General features: G+C 54.9%; 8 protein-coding genes across 8 annotated transcripts; 4 read left to right on the plus strand and 4 right to left on the minus strand.

Annotated features, from left to right (window-relative positions):
* Positions 1-521: 521 nt before the first annotated feature.
* On the plus strand, positions 522-2279 carry BGZ61DRAFT_350714 (uncharacterized protein; the record flags this gene model as incomplete). Its single annotated transcript, XM_046240261.1, has 1 exon — positions 522-2279. One exon carries the CDS (start codon positions 522-524, stop codon positions 2277-2279), a length of 1758 nt encoding a protein of 585 aa, XP_046105639.1.
* A 256-nt stretch (positions 2280-2535) lies between these two features.
* On the minus strand, positions 2536-4747 carry BGZ61DRAFT_450423 (chaperonin Cpn60/TCP-1 family). The gene is made up of 4 exons (XM_046245734.1): positions 4566-4747; positions 4256-4422; positions 3880-4201; positions 2536-3829 (listed from the first exon to the last, which is right to left on the minus strand). The coding sequence occupies exons 1-4, from the start codon at positions 4609-4611 to the stop codon at positions 2694-2696; spliced, it is 1671 nt and encodes a 556-aa protein (XP_046105640.1). The 5' UTR covers positions 4612-4747; the 3' UTR covers positions 2536-2693.
* A 1307-nt stretch (positions 4748-6054) lies between these two features.
* BGZ61DRAFT_450425 (uncharacterized protein) lies at positions 6055-6975 on the minus strand. The gene has a single exon (XM_046245735.1). It carries the CDS (start codon positions 6718-6720, stop codon positions 6103-6105), a length of 618 nt encoding a protein of 205 aa, XP_046105641.1. The 5' UTR covers positions 6721-6975; the 3' UTR covers positions 6055-6102.
* Positions 6976-7460: 485 nt separating this feature from the next.
* Positions 7461-8382, minus strand: BGZ61DRAFT_505775 (ankyrin repeat-containing domain protein). Its single transcript, XM_046251845.1, has 3 exons — positions 8043-8382; positions 7839-7979; positions 7461-7786 (listed from the first exon to the last, which is right to left on the minus strand). Exons 1-3 carry the CDS (start codon positions 8211-8213, stop codon positions 7640-7642), a joined length of 459 nt encoding a protein of 152 aa, XP_046105642.1. The 5' UTR covers positions 8214-8382; the 3' UTR covers positions 7461-7639.
* Positions 8383-9776: 1394 nt separating this feature from the next.
* On the plus strand, positions 9777-10699 carry BGZ61DRAFT_450430 (uncharacterized protein). Its single transcript, XM_046245736.1, has one exon. The coding sequence runs from the start codon at positions 9947-9949 to the stop codon at positions 10445-10447; it is 501 nt and encodes a 166-aa protein (XP_046105643.1). The 5' UTR covers positions 9777-9946; the 3' UTR covers positions 10448-10699.
* Positions 10700-11361: 662 nt separating this feature from the next.
* On the plus strand, positions 11362-12351 carry BGZ61DRAFT_226608 (uncharacterized protein). Its single transcript, XM_046238170.1, has one exon. It carries the CDS (start codon positions 11475-11477, stop codon positions 12018-12020), a length of 546 nt encoding a protein of 181 aa, XP_046105644.1. The 5' UTR covers positions 11362-11474; the 3' UTR covers positions 12021-12351.
* Positions 12352-12604: 253 nt separating this feature from the next.
* Positions 12605-15170, plus strand: BGZ61DRAFT_477361 (XFP N-terminal domain-containing protein; the record flags this gene model as incomplete). The annotated part of the gene is made up of 3 exons (XM_046248883.1): positions 12605-14146; positions 14203-14407; positions 14461-15170. The coding sequence occupies 3 exons, from the start codon at positions 12605-12607 to the stop codon at positions 15168-15170; spliced, it is 2457 nt and encodes an 818-aa protein (XP_046105645.1).
* Positions 15171-15483: 313 nt separating this feature from the next.
* On the minus strand, positions 15484-16194 carry BGZ61DRAFT_531888 (acyl-CoA N-acyltransferase; the record flags this gene model as incomplete). Its single annotated transcript, XM_046253788.1, has 1 exon — positions 15484-16194. One exon carries the CDS (start codon positions 16192-16194, stop codon positions 15484-15486), a length of 711 nt encoding a protein of 236 aa, XP_046105646.1.
* Between the last annotated feature and the right edge of the window lie 214 nt (positions 16195-16408).

Raw genomic sequence — 16408 nt, forward strand, 5'->3', positions numbered from 1 at the left:
CCCATCGCAGCACATCGCCGCGCAGCACGGTCACGACAGCACGGCGAAGCACCCCGGTTGTCGATTGGGTGAGAGGACCCAGTCACCCAGAAATAAAAGTAGCGACTTTTGGCTGTTCTGCAGCTGCGTCGGTGCCGCGGTGGCTTGGCGATAGTTGGTTGTTGCCTCGTGCCTCGTTATTCTCCGGTATGCGCCTGTTTGCCCTGCTAGCCTGTGGCTCGCCCTTTTTGGCCCCCTTACATCGAGGCCTCAAGTGTCTTATCTCATGACGTATGCCCCGTGTCTGTCTGTCTTGCTGGCTGGCTGTACTGCTTACCTTGTAGACGCGCATGTGCCTAGATAAGCTCCAGGGCAACGGCGCAAGACGGGATGGGACAAGGCAACGTGAAGGGGAAAAGATGAAATGGAATTAAAAAGAACGTGACCCCGTTTGCTAACTCGTCGTGTCTGGGTAGTTTCGCCAGACTCCCCGTCATTTAATTCACGAGCATCTGGCGAGCAGCGCTCCCGCGACAGACGAGATGCCGGCCATCCTGGACGACCCGGCGAGCCCCACTATCTACCGAGTCTCGGGGGAACCTCCGTACCCGGACCCCAACAACCCCGGGTTTCCGGCGGACATTCTGCCGAGGCAGGTCACGCTCCGGGACCGGCAGACGGTCGCCACCATTGTGCCCTTTGCCTCGCGCCACCATGTGCCGCCGTCGCTGCTGGCCTACCTCTGCGACCAGCTCAACAAGGAGATTGAGGGCGGCGATAGCTACCCCATGATGGACCCCTTCCCCGCTGACGCCTTCGCCGCTTACTGGTTCCAGAACTTCGGCGCCATCATGCTCGTCGGCAACATCGAGCGTGCCGAGCACGTCGTCGAGGGAAAGGACTGGTCCAAGGAGTGTCTGGGCAGCTTCTATATCAAGCCCAACTACCCGGGCCGCAGCAGCCACGTCTGCAACGCCGGCTTCATCGTGACTGACGCCTCCCGTGGCCGTGGCGTCGGCCGCCTCATGGGCGAGGCCTATCTGGACTGGGCGCCGCGGCTGGGCTACTCGTACAGCGTCTTCAACCTCGTGTACGAGACCAACGTAGCGTCGTGCCGCATCTGGGACGCCCTCGGCTTCAAGCGCATCGGCCGCGTCAAGGGCTGCGGCAACCTCAAGAGCTACCCGGGCCAGCTCATCGACGCCATCATCTACGGGCGCGACCTGGCGCCGCGCGAAAGCGACGATCTCGTGAGTGAAGAGCGTTTCGACAAGATCAAGTTCTACCTCAAGTACGGCGAGTACCCGAACGGCGCTGACCGGGCCGAGAAAAGCAGGCTCCGCAGCGCGGCGACGCACTATAAGCTCATCGACGGCGACAAGCTCATGCTCAAGGACAAGGAGGTCATCTCGGACCCGGCCCGCCAGTTCGACATTGCCCGGCGCGTCCACGTCCAGCAGCACGGCGGCATCAACAAAACGACGGCCACCATTGCCGAGAAGTACCACTGGAGCCGCATCAAGGAGACGGTCAGCGACGTCATCCGCAGCTGCGTCGAGTGCAAGGAGCTCGGAAAGACGCCCAACCCGGGCGGTGCGAGAAAAGCTGCGGCGGCAGCGGCGGCGGCCACTGCTGGGAACAATCACAGCGGTGGCGGAGATGGAGCGGCGGGAGGCGGATGTGTACGAGATCACCAGGTGTCTTCTGCTGGCGCAGCGGGCAGAGTGTTGGCGTTGCAGAACCACAATGCCATGTCGACACTGTCGCCGCAGAGTCCAACCCAGAACCAAAGCCCCTTTGCCAATCCTGCCGACATCTCCCTCATATCGCCCTCACATACCCTCCAGAGCACCTCCATCGACCAGGCACTTCACTCGCATCACCAAGCGCAATCGCCTCATCAAGTCCAACACCACCTCCCTCACTACAGCCCCATGCTACAGGACCACCCCGGCGTGCACCACCACCACCACCACCATCACCACGACCCCCAGTCCGTCTACCAGCCCATCGACCCGCAAATCATCAACCAGGCCTCGCCGCATGATCTGTCAGGCTTCGAACAATACCACTCCTCCGCCGATTTCCAGGCGTTGCTCAACGCTACTGAGGACGTGGTCCCGGGCGAATCTGACACCGTGGACCGCGATCTGGAGATGCTCATCGAGCATCAGGATGACGATGAAGTAGACGGGACGGTGGCCATGGGCGGTATGGGCGTGGGCGTGCAACAAAATCAGGGGCTGGACAGCAAAGAACGCCTACTGTACGATGTGAGCTTCGGAGCACCGAATGGTTAGTACTCATAAGGCGCGCGTGGATGACATGGAGGAGATATCCAGTTCTTGTTGTTTTGGTGCGCTGTGTTGTATACATCTTGGACGAGCATCGGAGCGAAGCGGGCATGGAGTTTGATAGCATCCTTTTCTGATGAGCATGAGCTAGTTTTCGGCAGAATTTGACAAACAAATTGTGAAATGGCACTCTATTCTGTGTCTTGACTTGACAAGAGCACGGTATTTGCACAGTTCTAGATATTAGTTGAAACTTGACATGTAAGATTCAAAAAAGATGGAGGTCATTCAAGTTTTTTCTAGAGATCAGGTAAGTCTAGGTATCATACAGATTCCTCCAAACTCCCGCCCGTGACACCGGGTCCCCTTATTATCTTGGGATTCACTCTTCTTGCTTCCCCAGCTCATTCGTTTTTTCCTTTACCTCCGAGGCATACCCCGTCCTCGTCCCCTGAGCGCCCGCTGAGCGGCGCCCGGCGGCAGTTGGCCAGGAGCCTGGGGCTTCTGGCTCTCCTCGTTTTGGATCGTCTCGTCGACACCGAGGATCAAGCAGCTGGCCTCTGTGGCGGCCTGGATGGCGTTGGTCTTGATAAGCGCAGGCTCCCAGACGAAGCGCTCCATCATGTCGGTGACTCCCTCATTCTGGAAGTCAACACCGGCCCAGGTCGAGCCCTTGCGGTGCTCTACACGCAACTTGTTGAGGATATCAGTCGCGTCGAAGCCGGCGTTGTCGCATAGCTGGCGGGGGATGATCTCAAGGGCCTTGGCGAAGGCCTTGATGATGGCTTGTTGCTTGTGGGGGATGTTCTTGTCTGCGAAGCGGTGCAGGTAAGCCGAAATCTCCATCTCCACGGCGCCACCACCACCCACGATCAGGTGGTTTCGGATCGCACGCTTGACAATCATGATGGCATCGTGCAGGGATCGCTCCACCTCGGCAATGAACTGCTCAGCACCGCCACGGAGGACCAGAGTGCAGGTCTTGGCCTCGGGGCAGTCCTCAAAGAAGTTGAAGCGCTCGCCACCAATCTGGCGCTCGTCGAAGGAACCGCAAGTACCCAGGTGCTCAGGCAGGATGTCGGAGCAAGTGGACTGAATCACGGCACCGGTAGCCTGGACCACGCGCTCCATATCTTCACTGGCAACACGGCCAGCACAGAAAATGTCTCGGTCGGCAAAGTACTGCGTAGCCAGGTCACCAATGGGGAGCTTGCTCAGCACCACCTTGGCACCAGTCTCGTGGATCGATTCAAGCTTTTTGAAGATAATCTGCCACTCAGCATCGACGATCGCCTGGTACTCGGACACCTGCTCCACGCGGACCTCGGCGTTATCCTTCTCGGCCTTCAACTCCAACTCGACGTTTAGGCACACAATCTTGGGCTTCTCGAATGACTTCGGTTGTTGCTCGAAACCGGCGTAGGAAAAGGTCTTCTTGAAGGCGACACCGTTGATAAACATGGAGTCGGTGAGGGAACCACCAGGGATCTTCTTGATGCCAATCAACTTCTCGTCGAGGTCGTCCTGGTCGAGGGACAGCACGGCATCGACCACCACTATTATTTGTCAGCCTAGGATTCTCTCATAATTGGTTTACCTCACGTACTCTTAGTGAAGAAGGGAGTATTCCGCTTAATCAGCTTGCTGGTCATGGCGGTGGAAGCCAGCTTGGTGAGAGTCTCGCGGCGGTTGGCCTCGTCGGTGTTGATGGCAATCTCCTTGATCTTGTTGACAGCCATCTGAGAGGCTCTTCGCAGGCCCTTGATGATGACCTGGGAGCTGACGCCCTGCTCGACGTGCTCCTTAACCTCCTTGAGGATCTCACCGGCGAGGACGACGACGGATGTGGTTCCATCGCCAACTTCGGCGTCTTGCGATCGGGCGATGTCGACGAGGATTCGGGCTGCGGGGTGGACGATGTCGAGGAGCTGGTCTGGTCAGTCTCGGACTGGGTGGCAAGGCCGTGGAATATATGTGCGCACCTTCATAACGGTGGCACCGTCGTTGGTAATAGTCTGTCGGCCATTCTCATCAACCATCAACAGGTCGCCGCCATAGGGACCGAGAGTGGACTTGATGGTGGCCTGCACGGCGAGACAGGCGTTGATGTTGGTGACGATTTGACCCTTGCCCTGGGAAGTATCGGTGCCTGTAGAGGGGATCGCGTTGTGTCAGTCGAGGAAGGACGTGGTGGAATTCTTGCAACTTGTGGCATCTCGTGGCATCTTGTTCTTCATTTTCCCCTGGATATCATCCACAAGGCGGGCGGGTGGGCGGTGGGGTAAAACGGACCTTCCTTGAGGACGATAATCGTCGGCGTTTGGCCTCCGAACGACATGTTTGTGACTGGAGCAGCGGATTCCAACTGCGGGGGATTTCTCGGTCAGTCGGGCGGTCTCTGGTGGTGCTGCGAATCTTCGGTTTGTCGGACGGTGGAGGGGTGAAGAAGCGAGTTGTCGTCGGGCCAAGTGGGAGAGCTGCGTCGAAGCTTCCAAAAAAATGTGGCAGCCTTCTTTCCTCATCATGTTCCTTGCCCCAGCACGTGCACGGACCAACCAACTCCCCTCCTTTCGACAACAGTCTGTCGGTCAGGGGTCGCAAATGTGCACATTATTCATACAGAATGCCCAGCGAAATGGAGATTTCATTGTCAGCCTCTGTTTTGGAGCGTTGGATCGCCGTTTTGAGAGCCGTCAAGATGTGTATGGACCCTGAGATCTACTGAATTATCTCCTTGTTTCTTCGTTCAACGCCACGCTGGTAATTCGTCCTCGCCACTAGCGCTTTCGACTTGTTATGTGCGCGTCTCCTGCATCGTGCCAATATTCAACAAACAAGATCACCAATGTGATGTTATTGGCAAAATGAGAAGCAAGTTAGGCTTTCTATCATTCCATGGTAACATCGAAGGGCAGTATGACAAGCCGGGGAGGATGCACCGCTGAATGTGAGTACGCCTCAAGCTGTAAGAATAACCGGGACTGGGAAAAGGAGTGACGGTGTGCGTTGTGCGAATTAATTAAAAAAAGAATTCCTCGGCGATTCTGTCAAAGCTCATAAAAGTTCATATCGTCAGTTTCAGAATTCTTTCCCTCATTTTGATAAGCCAATTTCCTTCAGCCAGGATATCTGGAGTCTACCCCTCGCTATAATACCCACTACTCGAGAGTCCAATATCAAACGACAGTGGTATTCAGGATGACCAAGTACACTTTCTTGGAAATCGCTTCTACATCAGATATTCAAATGGGAGCCCCGGATAAAAAATCAGGTCGAAAACGGGGATGTTATTGAAGCCTCGCCAACTCGGCATCCAGCTTACTCAGTACACTGGGGAGAACCAGCTGGGGCCCCCATGGAGAAGGGGCAGCGAGTAAGGGACATGGAATTCATTTCCAGGCATGGAAACGCCGACTTCTTGATTATGGAGAACATGTCGGTTTGATAATCGAACCAGGGACATTTGTCAAAGATATCCTTCAATCTAGGCGGATGCAACTTCAAGGGATCGCGGAGCTCCGAGAAGGAGGATGGGCCAAATAACTGTCCTTTCAATTCGTGAAGACCAAAGTCAACGTCGACAAAAAGAAAGACTGTGCAGTACCTAAGCTTTTCGTGAGTATTCAAATTATACTCGGCATAATAATGCAGTCCCGTCCCAGTCCAGCCAAAAGCAACATGCTCAATACTTGAGATGCCACCAATCATGAATCACAATTCAACCCCAAATGTCCCTTCCCGCCAACGCCAGGCCGAAAGTCAATGCGAAAATGACTAAAAACCGAATGTGAGAAGTCACGAACCCTCGTGCTTTCGTCGGGCCACAGTCTCAATAACTTCTAGCCAGTTCGGCCTCGTAACCCAAGTCATGCAGTCTAAGCTTCAGCTTGAACTCAAGGAATCGGAGCTTGGCAAGCTCGTTAATCTCTGTCCGTCTCACGGCGTGCCACTCGTGCATGATGCTCTCGAGCATTGTTACAATGCGCGACTCTGGATCCCCAAGGGTGTCGTCCATTCGATATATGGCGGTCAACTTCTTGATGTAATGGCTCGTGGCGATTCCGAGATCCAGCATTTCGTCGTAGGAGTCACTGCGACCTGGAAAATGGTGGTCCAGAAGCGCTACAAGCATCGAGGGTCTGTAGTGAGCCATGGCCGTTCCGTAGCATGGCTCCGTGTTGCTCTCGATAGTGGTTTTCGGGATGGCGTTGAGGCCATGTGGCGGATGGTACACCGGGCTCCCAATGCTAATGGGATCAGGCGTGTTTGACTGATTTGCTGCGTCCACCAAGGCTGCATCGTCGAAGTTTGGGGACTGTGGAGTGTACTGAGCCTGCGAAGTTGGAGAGTTGGGGCTGGCAGTGTCGTGAGTCAACGATGGAGCTGAGCCTTCAGTCTCTGGAAGTTGGGACAGAGCCCGCACTGCGATCGAGTCGAGTGCACCCATCGTATCCGAACGCTGATCGATCTTGTCTCGGAGTGGTAAAGGTGAAGAGAAGAAAAGGGGCTGAAATCGATGATTGAGAAATATATAAGACGCTGCTGCAGTGATTCACAGTACCTCAGACGAATCTGGAGTTATACACGCATATGCGAGGCAGCAATCCAAAGAAGATGGAGGGGACAATGCAGCTGAAGGCACAAGAAAAATAGAATGCAAAAGAACTGCAAGAAAGAAGTGCCACGAGGATGACGGAGGCGGGCCGAGGGAAAGCAGAATAGACTGTGAGAGTAATCACCTGACCTTGGTAGGGCTCTTGCCGTCAACCTTTATGGGCGGAAGGGTGCAAACTTTTCACATCGCAGAAATGAAGAAGGAAACGGGCCTGTGGATAACCCTGAGGGGTTCATTGTTGGCTGAAGAATCACCCGTCACTGGGTGGGTGGCCATCAGCTCCTGTTGACTGGATGTAGTTACCACTCAAGAATGGTAAACTAGCAAACGGTTTGCGACACCAATCGTGTTAGGAACTGTGCATAATGAATCTTAACATTTTAATAATTCTGATTGACAATCAAATCTCCCTGGTTGGTCTCGGAGCCTTCCCTTGGAACTTGACGCTGTTCAATAAGTTGTGCGTGGAGCTTGCTGGATGGATAGAACAGCTTGTTGCTTTTCGTCCTCGAGGTATCTCCCCGTGGGCTGCAAGTGAGTGAGCAAGGCGGTACTCATTTGTAAAAAGTTCTGGCGAGATGATGGCCGGAAGATACCTTGAATCAATAATTCACCTACATAGGTATCTAAGGTAACTAGTCATTCGAACCGGCCGACTGATCCAAGTGTCCCCAACTGGGTGCAACAATGCGACAAAGAGCAACCCAATCCATCCTTAAGATAATATCACGGTTACAAATACATCGGAAAACTAATTGGGGGCAGGCGGCCCTCCCTTTCCCCTCCCAGGCGCACTCTCAAACTTCACCTTCCACGTCTCCTCCTGGTTGAAGATGGCTACACACTGCATCGCGTTTGGCTGGCCGTAGTCTGGGTCCGCACCGCCCTCAAGCAACGCCTGGTTCTTAAAATTAGCACCCAGGTCTCAGGTCGAGATAAAGCGGGTTTACCTCAATGACCGCGTCCTCCTTTTTGAACACGGCGCCAGCGAGAGGGCTCTGACCACGATCGTTGAGCCGATTTGGGTCTCCGCCATGTTGGATAAGAAGTTTGACAAGTTCCGCGTGACCGTGGTAGGCAGCGAGCATCAGCTATATAGTCACATAAGAGTTAGCTGATTGTTGCTTTTGATTTCCTTCGGATGGATTTCATACAAGTGTGTCTCCCTTCTCGTTAGTCATGTTCGGCGGCAACCCAGCGGGGAGGGCCTGCTCGAAGGTGGGAAGGTCGCCTGCACGGGCTGAATCGTACATCCGGCCTGCAAAGGCAATAGCTTCTGGAGGGAGTGAGTTCATTGGGCTAGGCTCGTGGCTCGGTTGTTGCATTGGGTCGCTCCTTGTATAGGTGCGAATGGACAAGTTTAGGTGAGGGGCAATTCTAGACAATACAGGATGGCAGCGTCGGAATTGAACTAGGAGACGTCGGAATGGGCTTCGAAATTAGTCTATGTCACGGGAATAGACTCTATGGATGAGGAATTTTGTGAGATTTACGTCAAGAATTGAAAATCAGATGTGGTTCAAGCTACGGTAGATGTCTAGGAATGACGTCGTGAGCCTGGCCAATGAGGGGCAACATATCTAATCACTGCACTCGATCCTCCGCAGCGGGGCAACAATTATCAAAAGTCTGCATTCGTGCTAGAAATAATACTGGAGCGTGTTAGTGATACGGCCGCCTAAGCTCAATTTATTAGCTGGCAAAGAATAAAACTGTATCTCGTGTATGAGCCAGAGGGTGATGTTGCGATGTAGCAAGGAGCTCCTCCTTCGTGTGTTGCCCACGCGAGACCGCCACAATCATGACCGAGGGCCTTCTAACAATGCCCTCCGGATAAAAGTAACGTCATCTGTCCGAGAAAAAATCACAAAGAAAGTTCATAGCGGCATAACGGATTCGTCGTCTCTCATCGTGCAAACTACCATTCGGCGATAGTATCGCATTGCATCATGCCGTAGCATGGTATGGTATGGCATGGCATTCCCGGCGTTTGCGTCCTGCAGCGTCACACTGCCCATCATTACTTTAGCCAATCCACGGGGCCATATTGCTCGCCGACGTACCGAAGCCACCGCGCCGGGTGGTGTTCTCGGTCCATTTTCTCAGGACTGGTAGTCCGTGATGCCGTCACCCTCGCCCGTGTCAGGTTCATTCGGGACGGGCGGATCTGGCTTGGGCGTCTCGGGGCGGTGCGCGATGACGCACTCTGTCTTGGGGCCCCACTGACCGGAGGAACGTAGATTCATAGTTTCCTTTTTATTTGAGATTCTGGCGGTTTTTGAATCTGTTTAAGAGATGCGTGAGAGGAGAGAGGGAGTCTGCCGAGCGGGGAGTTTGAGCGTCGAAAGCTTATAAGTGCCCTTGCGGCGGGGTCCGGTTACGTCAGGTCCGCGTAGACTGCATCTGCGTTTCGGAAAGATCTTGTGGTCTGGAGATGTGCTGGAGGTATGTGACAGGCTCGACGCAACGGCGGTTGATCAGGCGATGCAGGATATGATGCAGCCATCAAGGTGCGTGCTGCATCAGTCCGGAAGATATCATCTACAACGCTCCGCACCGAGGTAGCAATGGACTTTGGATTGTTTGATGCCTTCGGGTGAATGGGAGTACATTTATTCTTAGAGAAAGTTAAAAAAGGACTGGGTTCACCGGGGAAAGGGGCCCGGGCTAGAGGTGTTGGAGATCCCGCACATAGTTGATTGTAAGTTGAGATCCGGAGTAACCGCGTGTGTACGATCTACAAAGACTGGGACATAAATACCCAAAATAACCCCCGTCTGAGAAAACGTGTTTCGCTCGTGTTGGGCCATGCTTTTCAAGACACAGCATGGTCAGTGTGTGGGGCACCGTTGGGAAGCACACAGCACAGAGCTTCTCCTCAAAGCTTCTCCTCAAAGCTTCTCCTCAAAGCTCCCCCACGTATTCTGGCTCTCTATTCCCGTCGAATACCGTCCGTGTAGGGTTGGTATTTATCGACAAGTGGGATGGGAGTGCAAGTGCCCCATTGCCGCTGTCAGATCAGGCAAAAGAGGCCCATGCTTTCGCCGGCTATAGGACTATGCCTGGATGGGATCTCGCTTCGGCAACTCGCAGGGGCGTAAGGGCTAGGGGCCAAACACTGTCGAGTGGTGAAGTGAGAAATGTCGCTGGAGGCATTAAATACCAATTGATCGGCATTTCCAACGGTCGCGGGTTCCGGGGCAGCCGCTTTAGCCCAGTGTGTGTTGTCGTCGAGACTGGTAGGATGGGGCATGCGTGGTTCCGCTGCAGGTTGGGCACCCAAGATGGCTGCATTCTGGTAATGTATTGGATCTTTCATGTGCGCTTGACAGATTGGAAAGTGGGTGGGATTGTTGAAGTCCCTGTGGGAGGGGTGCTTAAGGTTTCAAGAGACGACAAGGGGCAGAATACCAGAGCCACGGACAAGTCATGCATCCATGACTTCATCCATGGGAAAGTTGAAGACCATGCTCGTCGCTTTCGCCGACCGGGGTTACCTCAACAGGAAGCTGTACGGTTTCGGCAGCCAAGACGCCAGTCGCCGAGAGGAGAGCTGTGACAACCGCAAGTTCAGCTGGAGAGACGGTGGATGGATAACAGTCAGCGCTGATGCAAACGAGGGGGAGCCTGCGTTGGGAGCTGGCTGCATCCATCTGCATGGTGTCTTTGACCCTTGTTGATCGAACCCCAGAGGGACGAGCGCACCAACGTCTTGTAACTAGTCACATTGCTACACAGACATACATGGATGCAGTAGTTGACTGAGATATTTTCATTTCTGGGATCGACTGGACAATCCCATGTCCACATAGAGAAGGAGGCTGGATGATGATTCGGTTGGGTTGCTATATTTCGTAAGAAGCGAGATAACTTGCGCCTCTTCAGTGCGTTGACCGCTTGAGAGGCGACCAGAGGGTGATTGATCCATGGCATTCAGCCTGGGTGATAACTCGTAGCAAAGGGATCCTGTTATCAAAGTCAGAAGCTTTCCAGGCGATCCGTCAGCTTCTTCAGGCCACCTAGATAGCTCGATCGGGTGAGCTCTACAGAGAACCGGAGGGGGCAACAGGCCGAAGTTTGGAACCTGGAAGGCTGGAAACTGGAAATTGGAAGCGCTCCCTAGACGCCGCCGTGGCGATGGGCTGAGACAGCTGGCGCGATCGAGATACATGCTACGTAACTTGCATAAAGGTTCAGAAAAACCGGGTTCGAGGCTTGGAGGTTGTGATGTGGATGGGGAACTAGCTAGGGCGGAAGTATCATGACGCCGCTCGCATGGTTGAGCATCAGATGTTGCGATCGCTGATGGCCGGGGCTAGTTGGATGATGGGTACATGGTGGGGGAGCTTGCTGGGATAGCACGGTACCTGCTCCACGGGGAAACCTGTGTGGGGCCCCATGTACTTTGTTGACTGAGGTAAAAGTAACGCCGGCAATCCGCAGGCGGGCATCCGCCCCCTCACTCCACTGAAGCGGCTTTGAGGCCCCGGGCGGCCGGCCACGACCGCGTGCCTTCCACCTTAGTTGCGAATAGGTATGCTTGGAGCCTGAGGGAGGGAAGGCAGGCAGGCAGGCAGGACTGTGGTATGCGCCGCGAAAGGCAATTGCGCTGTTCGCAATTCTCACAGGTGGTAGGTATCTGCATAGTACAGTACCTGGCCGTACCTGCCAATACTCGACTCCCCTGCGAATATCCTGGAAGCCATCCGTCCACTGTAGCGACTGCACTGGCGACTTTTTTCTCCCTCATCACCCTCACCACGACAAACAACCGCCCGACATCAACGAATAAGGCCCGACTGCGTAACATGCCACGCCAACTTGCTACTCACCCAACCAGACACGCTACCACGGACATGCGCTGGGTCGTCTCTGCAGCTCGTCGACCCTCTCCCCCTCCCCTCTCGCGTCGTCGTCCTCGTAACGACGCAAGCGGCAAAGAGAGACGTTCCCAGCACCAAGTGGGCGGTGGGAGTGGAGCATGGCGTCGGCCGGCGCTCTGCATCCCGCCGTTGAACGACTCTCAATTATCAGACCACCTTTCGCAGTCGCCGTCATCACCCACCTCGAGTCCAGAATTGCGCCCGCCCCGGCACCTGCCCGCCCTATTCGGCCCTCAGCCATCGCGTTGACTGACTTGTTGACTGACTTGTTGACTGATTTGGTGCCCAGCGCCATGGCCGCCAGGAAAATGCCATGAGTCCATGACGGCTTGTTGGCCTGTCCGGCCCGTCTTCCTGGCCCTTTTTCCTGGCCCTCGGCGGCTTGCGACTTGCGATTCTTCGGTTGACCCCCCACGCGCGCCACCCTCCGGCTCATTGGTGCTCTCTCGGCGTGGTTACACCGAACCCAGCGAGCAGACTCGTCACGCCCATGCACACGGCCGAATACACTCACGCCCTCAGTAGCTCATGCTGGTGTTCCTGCCGCCCTGATCTGATCTGATCCAGCGGCCTCGCACTCGGTGCCATGCTCGTAAACCTGCGGCATAGCTTGGAGCTTGCTTGCCTCACCGCACTCCAATGACTCCTACGTACCTCTTCTCGCTTGTGTAACCGCTTTCGCTGCTCTTGGCGGCTCCAACTTGCCTCTTGTATAAGAAGCCCGCCGACGCCTATCTCTCTTGCTCCCATCCATTCCTCTGGTTTCTCCTCAGCTCTAATCCAAAGAGTTGATCCTTACCTTAAACTTGCTTCCTACACACAAACCCCCACCAATGGCTGAAGCCAAATCTATCCAGCCCTTCGGCATCGCCCGATCTACCGTCAAGGGCGAGCCACTCTCCCCCGAGGAGATCAAGGAGTACAATGACTTCTTCAAGGCCAGCTGCTACTTGTCCCTGGCCATGATCTATCTCAAGGAGAACCCTCTTCTCCGTGAGCCCCTCAAGCCCGAGCATCTCAAGCTTCGTCTCCTCGGTCACTTCGGCTCTGCTCCTGGCCAGATCTTCACCTACATGCACTTCAACCGTCTTATCAAGAAGTATGACCTTGACGGTCTCTTCATCTCTGGCCCCGGCCACGGTGCTCCCGCAGTCCTCTCGCAGTCCTACCTTGAGGGTGTCTACTCGGAAGTCTACCCTGAAAAGTCCCAAGATCTGGAAGGCCTGCAGAAGTTCTTCAAGAGCTTCTCGTTCCCCGGCGGCATTGGCTCCCACGCTACCCCGGAAACTCCAGGGTCTCTGCACGAGGGTGGCGAGCTGGGCTACTCAGTCTCTCATGCCTTTGGCGCCGTTTACGACAACCCTGATTTGATTGCTGTGACCATGGTTGGTGACGGTGAGGCCGAAACTGGTCCCCTCGCTACTGCTTGGCATAGCAACAAGTTCCTCAACCCTATCTGTGACGGTGCTGTCTTACCCGTCCTTCACCTCAACGGCTACAAGATCAACAACCCGACCCTTCTTGCCCGAATCTCACACAAAGAGCTTGAAAACTTGTTCCTCGGTTATGGCTGGACCCCGTACTTCGTTGAGGGCGATGACATTGAGTCTATGCACCAGGCAATGGCCGCCACCCTTGAGCAGTGTGTGACTGAGATCAAAAAGATCCAGAAGGAGGCCCGTGAATCTGGCGAAGCCGTCCGTCCTAAATGGCCAATGGTCATTCTTCGAAGCCCCAAGGGCTGGACTGCCCCTCGAAAGATCGATAACAACTACCTTGAAGGTTACTGGCGCGCTCATCAAGTTCCCATCACTGACCCCGCAACCAACCCCGCCCACCTGAAGATTCTCGAGGATTGGATGCGCAGCTACGAGCCCGAGCGTCTGTTCGATGAAGAGGGCAAGCCAATTGCAGCCGTTACGGCTCTCTGCCCTGAAGGTATCCGCCGAATGAGCGCCAACCCTGTGGCAAACGGCGGTCAGCTCAAGAAGCCGCTCAAGATGCCCGACTTCAGGAACTATGCCATCAAAGTTGATGCCCCTGGAAACACTATGGCCGCCAGCATGACCAATATGGCTGTCTTCCTCAAGGACATCGTTGCCGGTAACATGCACAACTTCCGACTGTTTGGCCCTGACGAGACCGAGTCCAACAAGCTCGGTGGCGTCTACGATGCCGGCAAGAAGGTCTGGATGGGCGAGTACTTTGAAGAGGATAAGAATGGTGGAAACCTTGCCAAGGCTGGCCGTGTCATGGAAATGCTTTCCGAGCACACCTGCGAGGGCTGGCTCGAGGGCTACATTCTCAGTGGCCGCCACGGCCTGCTCAACAGTTACGAACCCTTCATCCATGTCATTGACTCAATGGTCAACCAGGTAAGGAGATATACCCTATACCCTGCAAACAATGACATGGCTAACAATTCCTTTAGCACTGCAAGTGGATCGAGAAGTGTCTCGAAGTTGAGTGGCGCAACAAGATTGCCTCTCTCAACATTCTGTTGACTGCCGTCGTCTGGCGACAGGATCACAACGGCTTCACTCACCAAGATCCTGGTTTCCTCGATGTTGTAGCCAACAAGAGCCCCGACGTTGTCCGTATTTACCTCCCCCCCGATGGCAACTGCTTGCTTTCTGGTAAGATAACACCCCTTGTTCTCTTTGCTTGCCGCTATCTAACGCTGTTTTAGTCATGGATCACTGCCTGCGTTCTGTCAACTACGTCAACGTTGTCGTCGCGGATAAGCAGGAGCATCTTCAGTACCTTTCTATGGATGCTGCCATCGAGCACTGCACCAAGGGTATCGGCATCTGGCCCCAGTTCAGCACCGACGCAGGACTAGAGCCCGATCTTGTCATGGCGTCATGCGGTGACGTTAGCACGCACGAGTCGCTTGCAGCCATCGACCTCTTGCTGGAGCACTTCCCAGAGCTCAAGATCCGCTGCGTAAACTGCGTCGATCTTTTCAAGCTGATCCACCCCAGCGATCACTCACACGGGCTGACTGACAGCGAGTGGGTTAGCCTGTTCACGGATGACAAGCCCGTGATCTTCAACTTCCACAGCTATCCGTGGATGGTGCACCGCCTGACATACAAGCGCCCTGGAAGCCGCAACCTCCATGTCCGAGGCTACAAGGAGAAGGGTAACATTGACACCCCTCTTGAGCTGGCCATCCGCAACCAGACCGACCGCTTTAGCCTGGCCATCGATGCTATTGATTGGATGCCTCATCTGCACAACCGGGGCACGTCGGCTCGCCAGGCTCTGCTCAACGCCCAGATCGAGGCCCGAAACCAGGCATTCGAGACGGGTATGGACCCGGCATTCCTCAAGGACTGGACGTGGAAGCGTAACGGAATGTGGAGGAAGACTGGTGACGGTCTCGTTTCGAGATAGACGGCTATAGGCTTCATTGCCAGGATAGAAGGACAATCGAATGGATTTGGAATTCTAGATGGGCGGATAGAGAAGAGTATGGAAGATGTTATGATGATGAAGTGAAGATAAAGGGCGTTGGTTGGTGGATAGTTGGGCGGCTATTTCCTGTTGTGCGTAGTCTCTTGTTATTGCTTCTTTCCCCTCGTTTATAGGCTCGACTAGTTTATACAAACAGCGTGAACGGTTTGCTAGCAAGCGGGTTTCATGATGTTGTGATTCTGTGATGCATTCAAAGCTTAGACACTCCTATCCTTTCATGCCTCGAGGTCTATCAATTACCATTCACCCCCCTCGGGTCTCTCGTCATATGAAACATATCCAAGCCCAAGTCGTCAAACCAAGTGTGCTCCTGAACCTTGAACCCAAACAGCTCATAAAGTGGCCGCCCGCTCTTGCTCGCATTCAGATACGCCATCCACCCTTCCTTGTCCGCAAGCTCGACGCCGAAACGCATCATGGCCGCGCCGATGCCGCGCCGCTGGGCCTCGCGCCTCGTCACGATCATGCTCAGGAACCAGAAGTCGCGGCCGGCGACAACCCGCTGCGTGGCCTCGCGCGCCGTCTGGAAGAAGTGCGCGGCGACGGCGTTCTCGCCGCTTGACGGGAACGTGGCTGGGGTGAGGACGGTGGGAGTTGGTAGGGTGGCGGGCCTGCGGGCCCAGCGGACCCAGCCGAGGATGGAAGAGGTATCGGAGGCGGAAGCGGAGGCGGGAGCGCCGGAGTCGGTGCCGGAGCCGGCCGGTGGGGACTCCGGGCTCGAGCCGGGCGGGGTCGCGAGGGCAACAATCAGGTGGACGTCCGGGAGGTTGACGTAACCCTCGATCCACTTGGTCCAATAAGTGCGGGCATCCTGCGAGGAGTCCAGGAAGCAGCGTTGGTTGAGCGGGTTGTCGTGGAAGGCGTCGAAGTAGACATCGACCATGGTCGGCACATCTTCGAGGGTGGCTTCACGCAGGGTGATGGTGGGTTTTAGGGTGGTCATGGTGAGTGAGTTGGCTTTGTGGTGATGATGGTTGGGTGCTGTGAGTTGAGGCGATGAGAACAACTCAAAATACGGGCATTGATCTCATTTTGACGGGTTGACAATGTTGGAAGTTGGGAAGGTGAGTCTCCAATCGGCGTGAGTCACATGAGGTGAAGGAGGTGCAGATTGAGAGGTGCATTGCATATGCAGATGCGCAGCTATGCTCACACGG

This window comes from Ilyonectria robusta, assembly GCF_021365365.1.
Source record: "Ilyonectria robusta strain PMI_751 chromosome Unknown BGZ61scaffold_8, whole genome shotgun sequence".
Taxonomy (NCBI): Eukaryota; Fungi; Ascomycota; class Sordariomycetes; order Hypocreales; family Nectriaceae; genus Ilyonectria; species Ilyonectria robusta.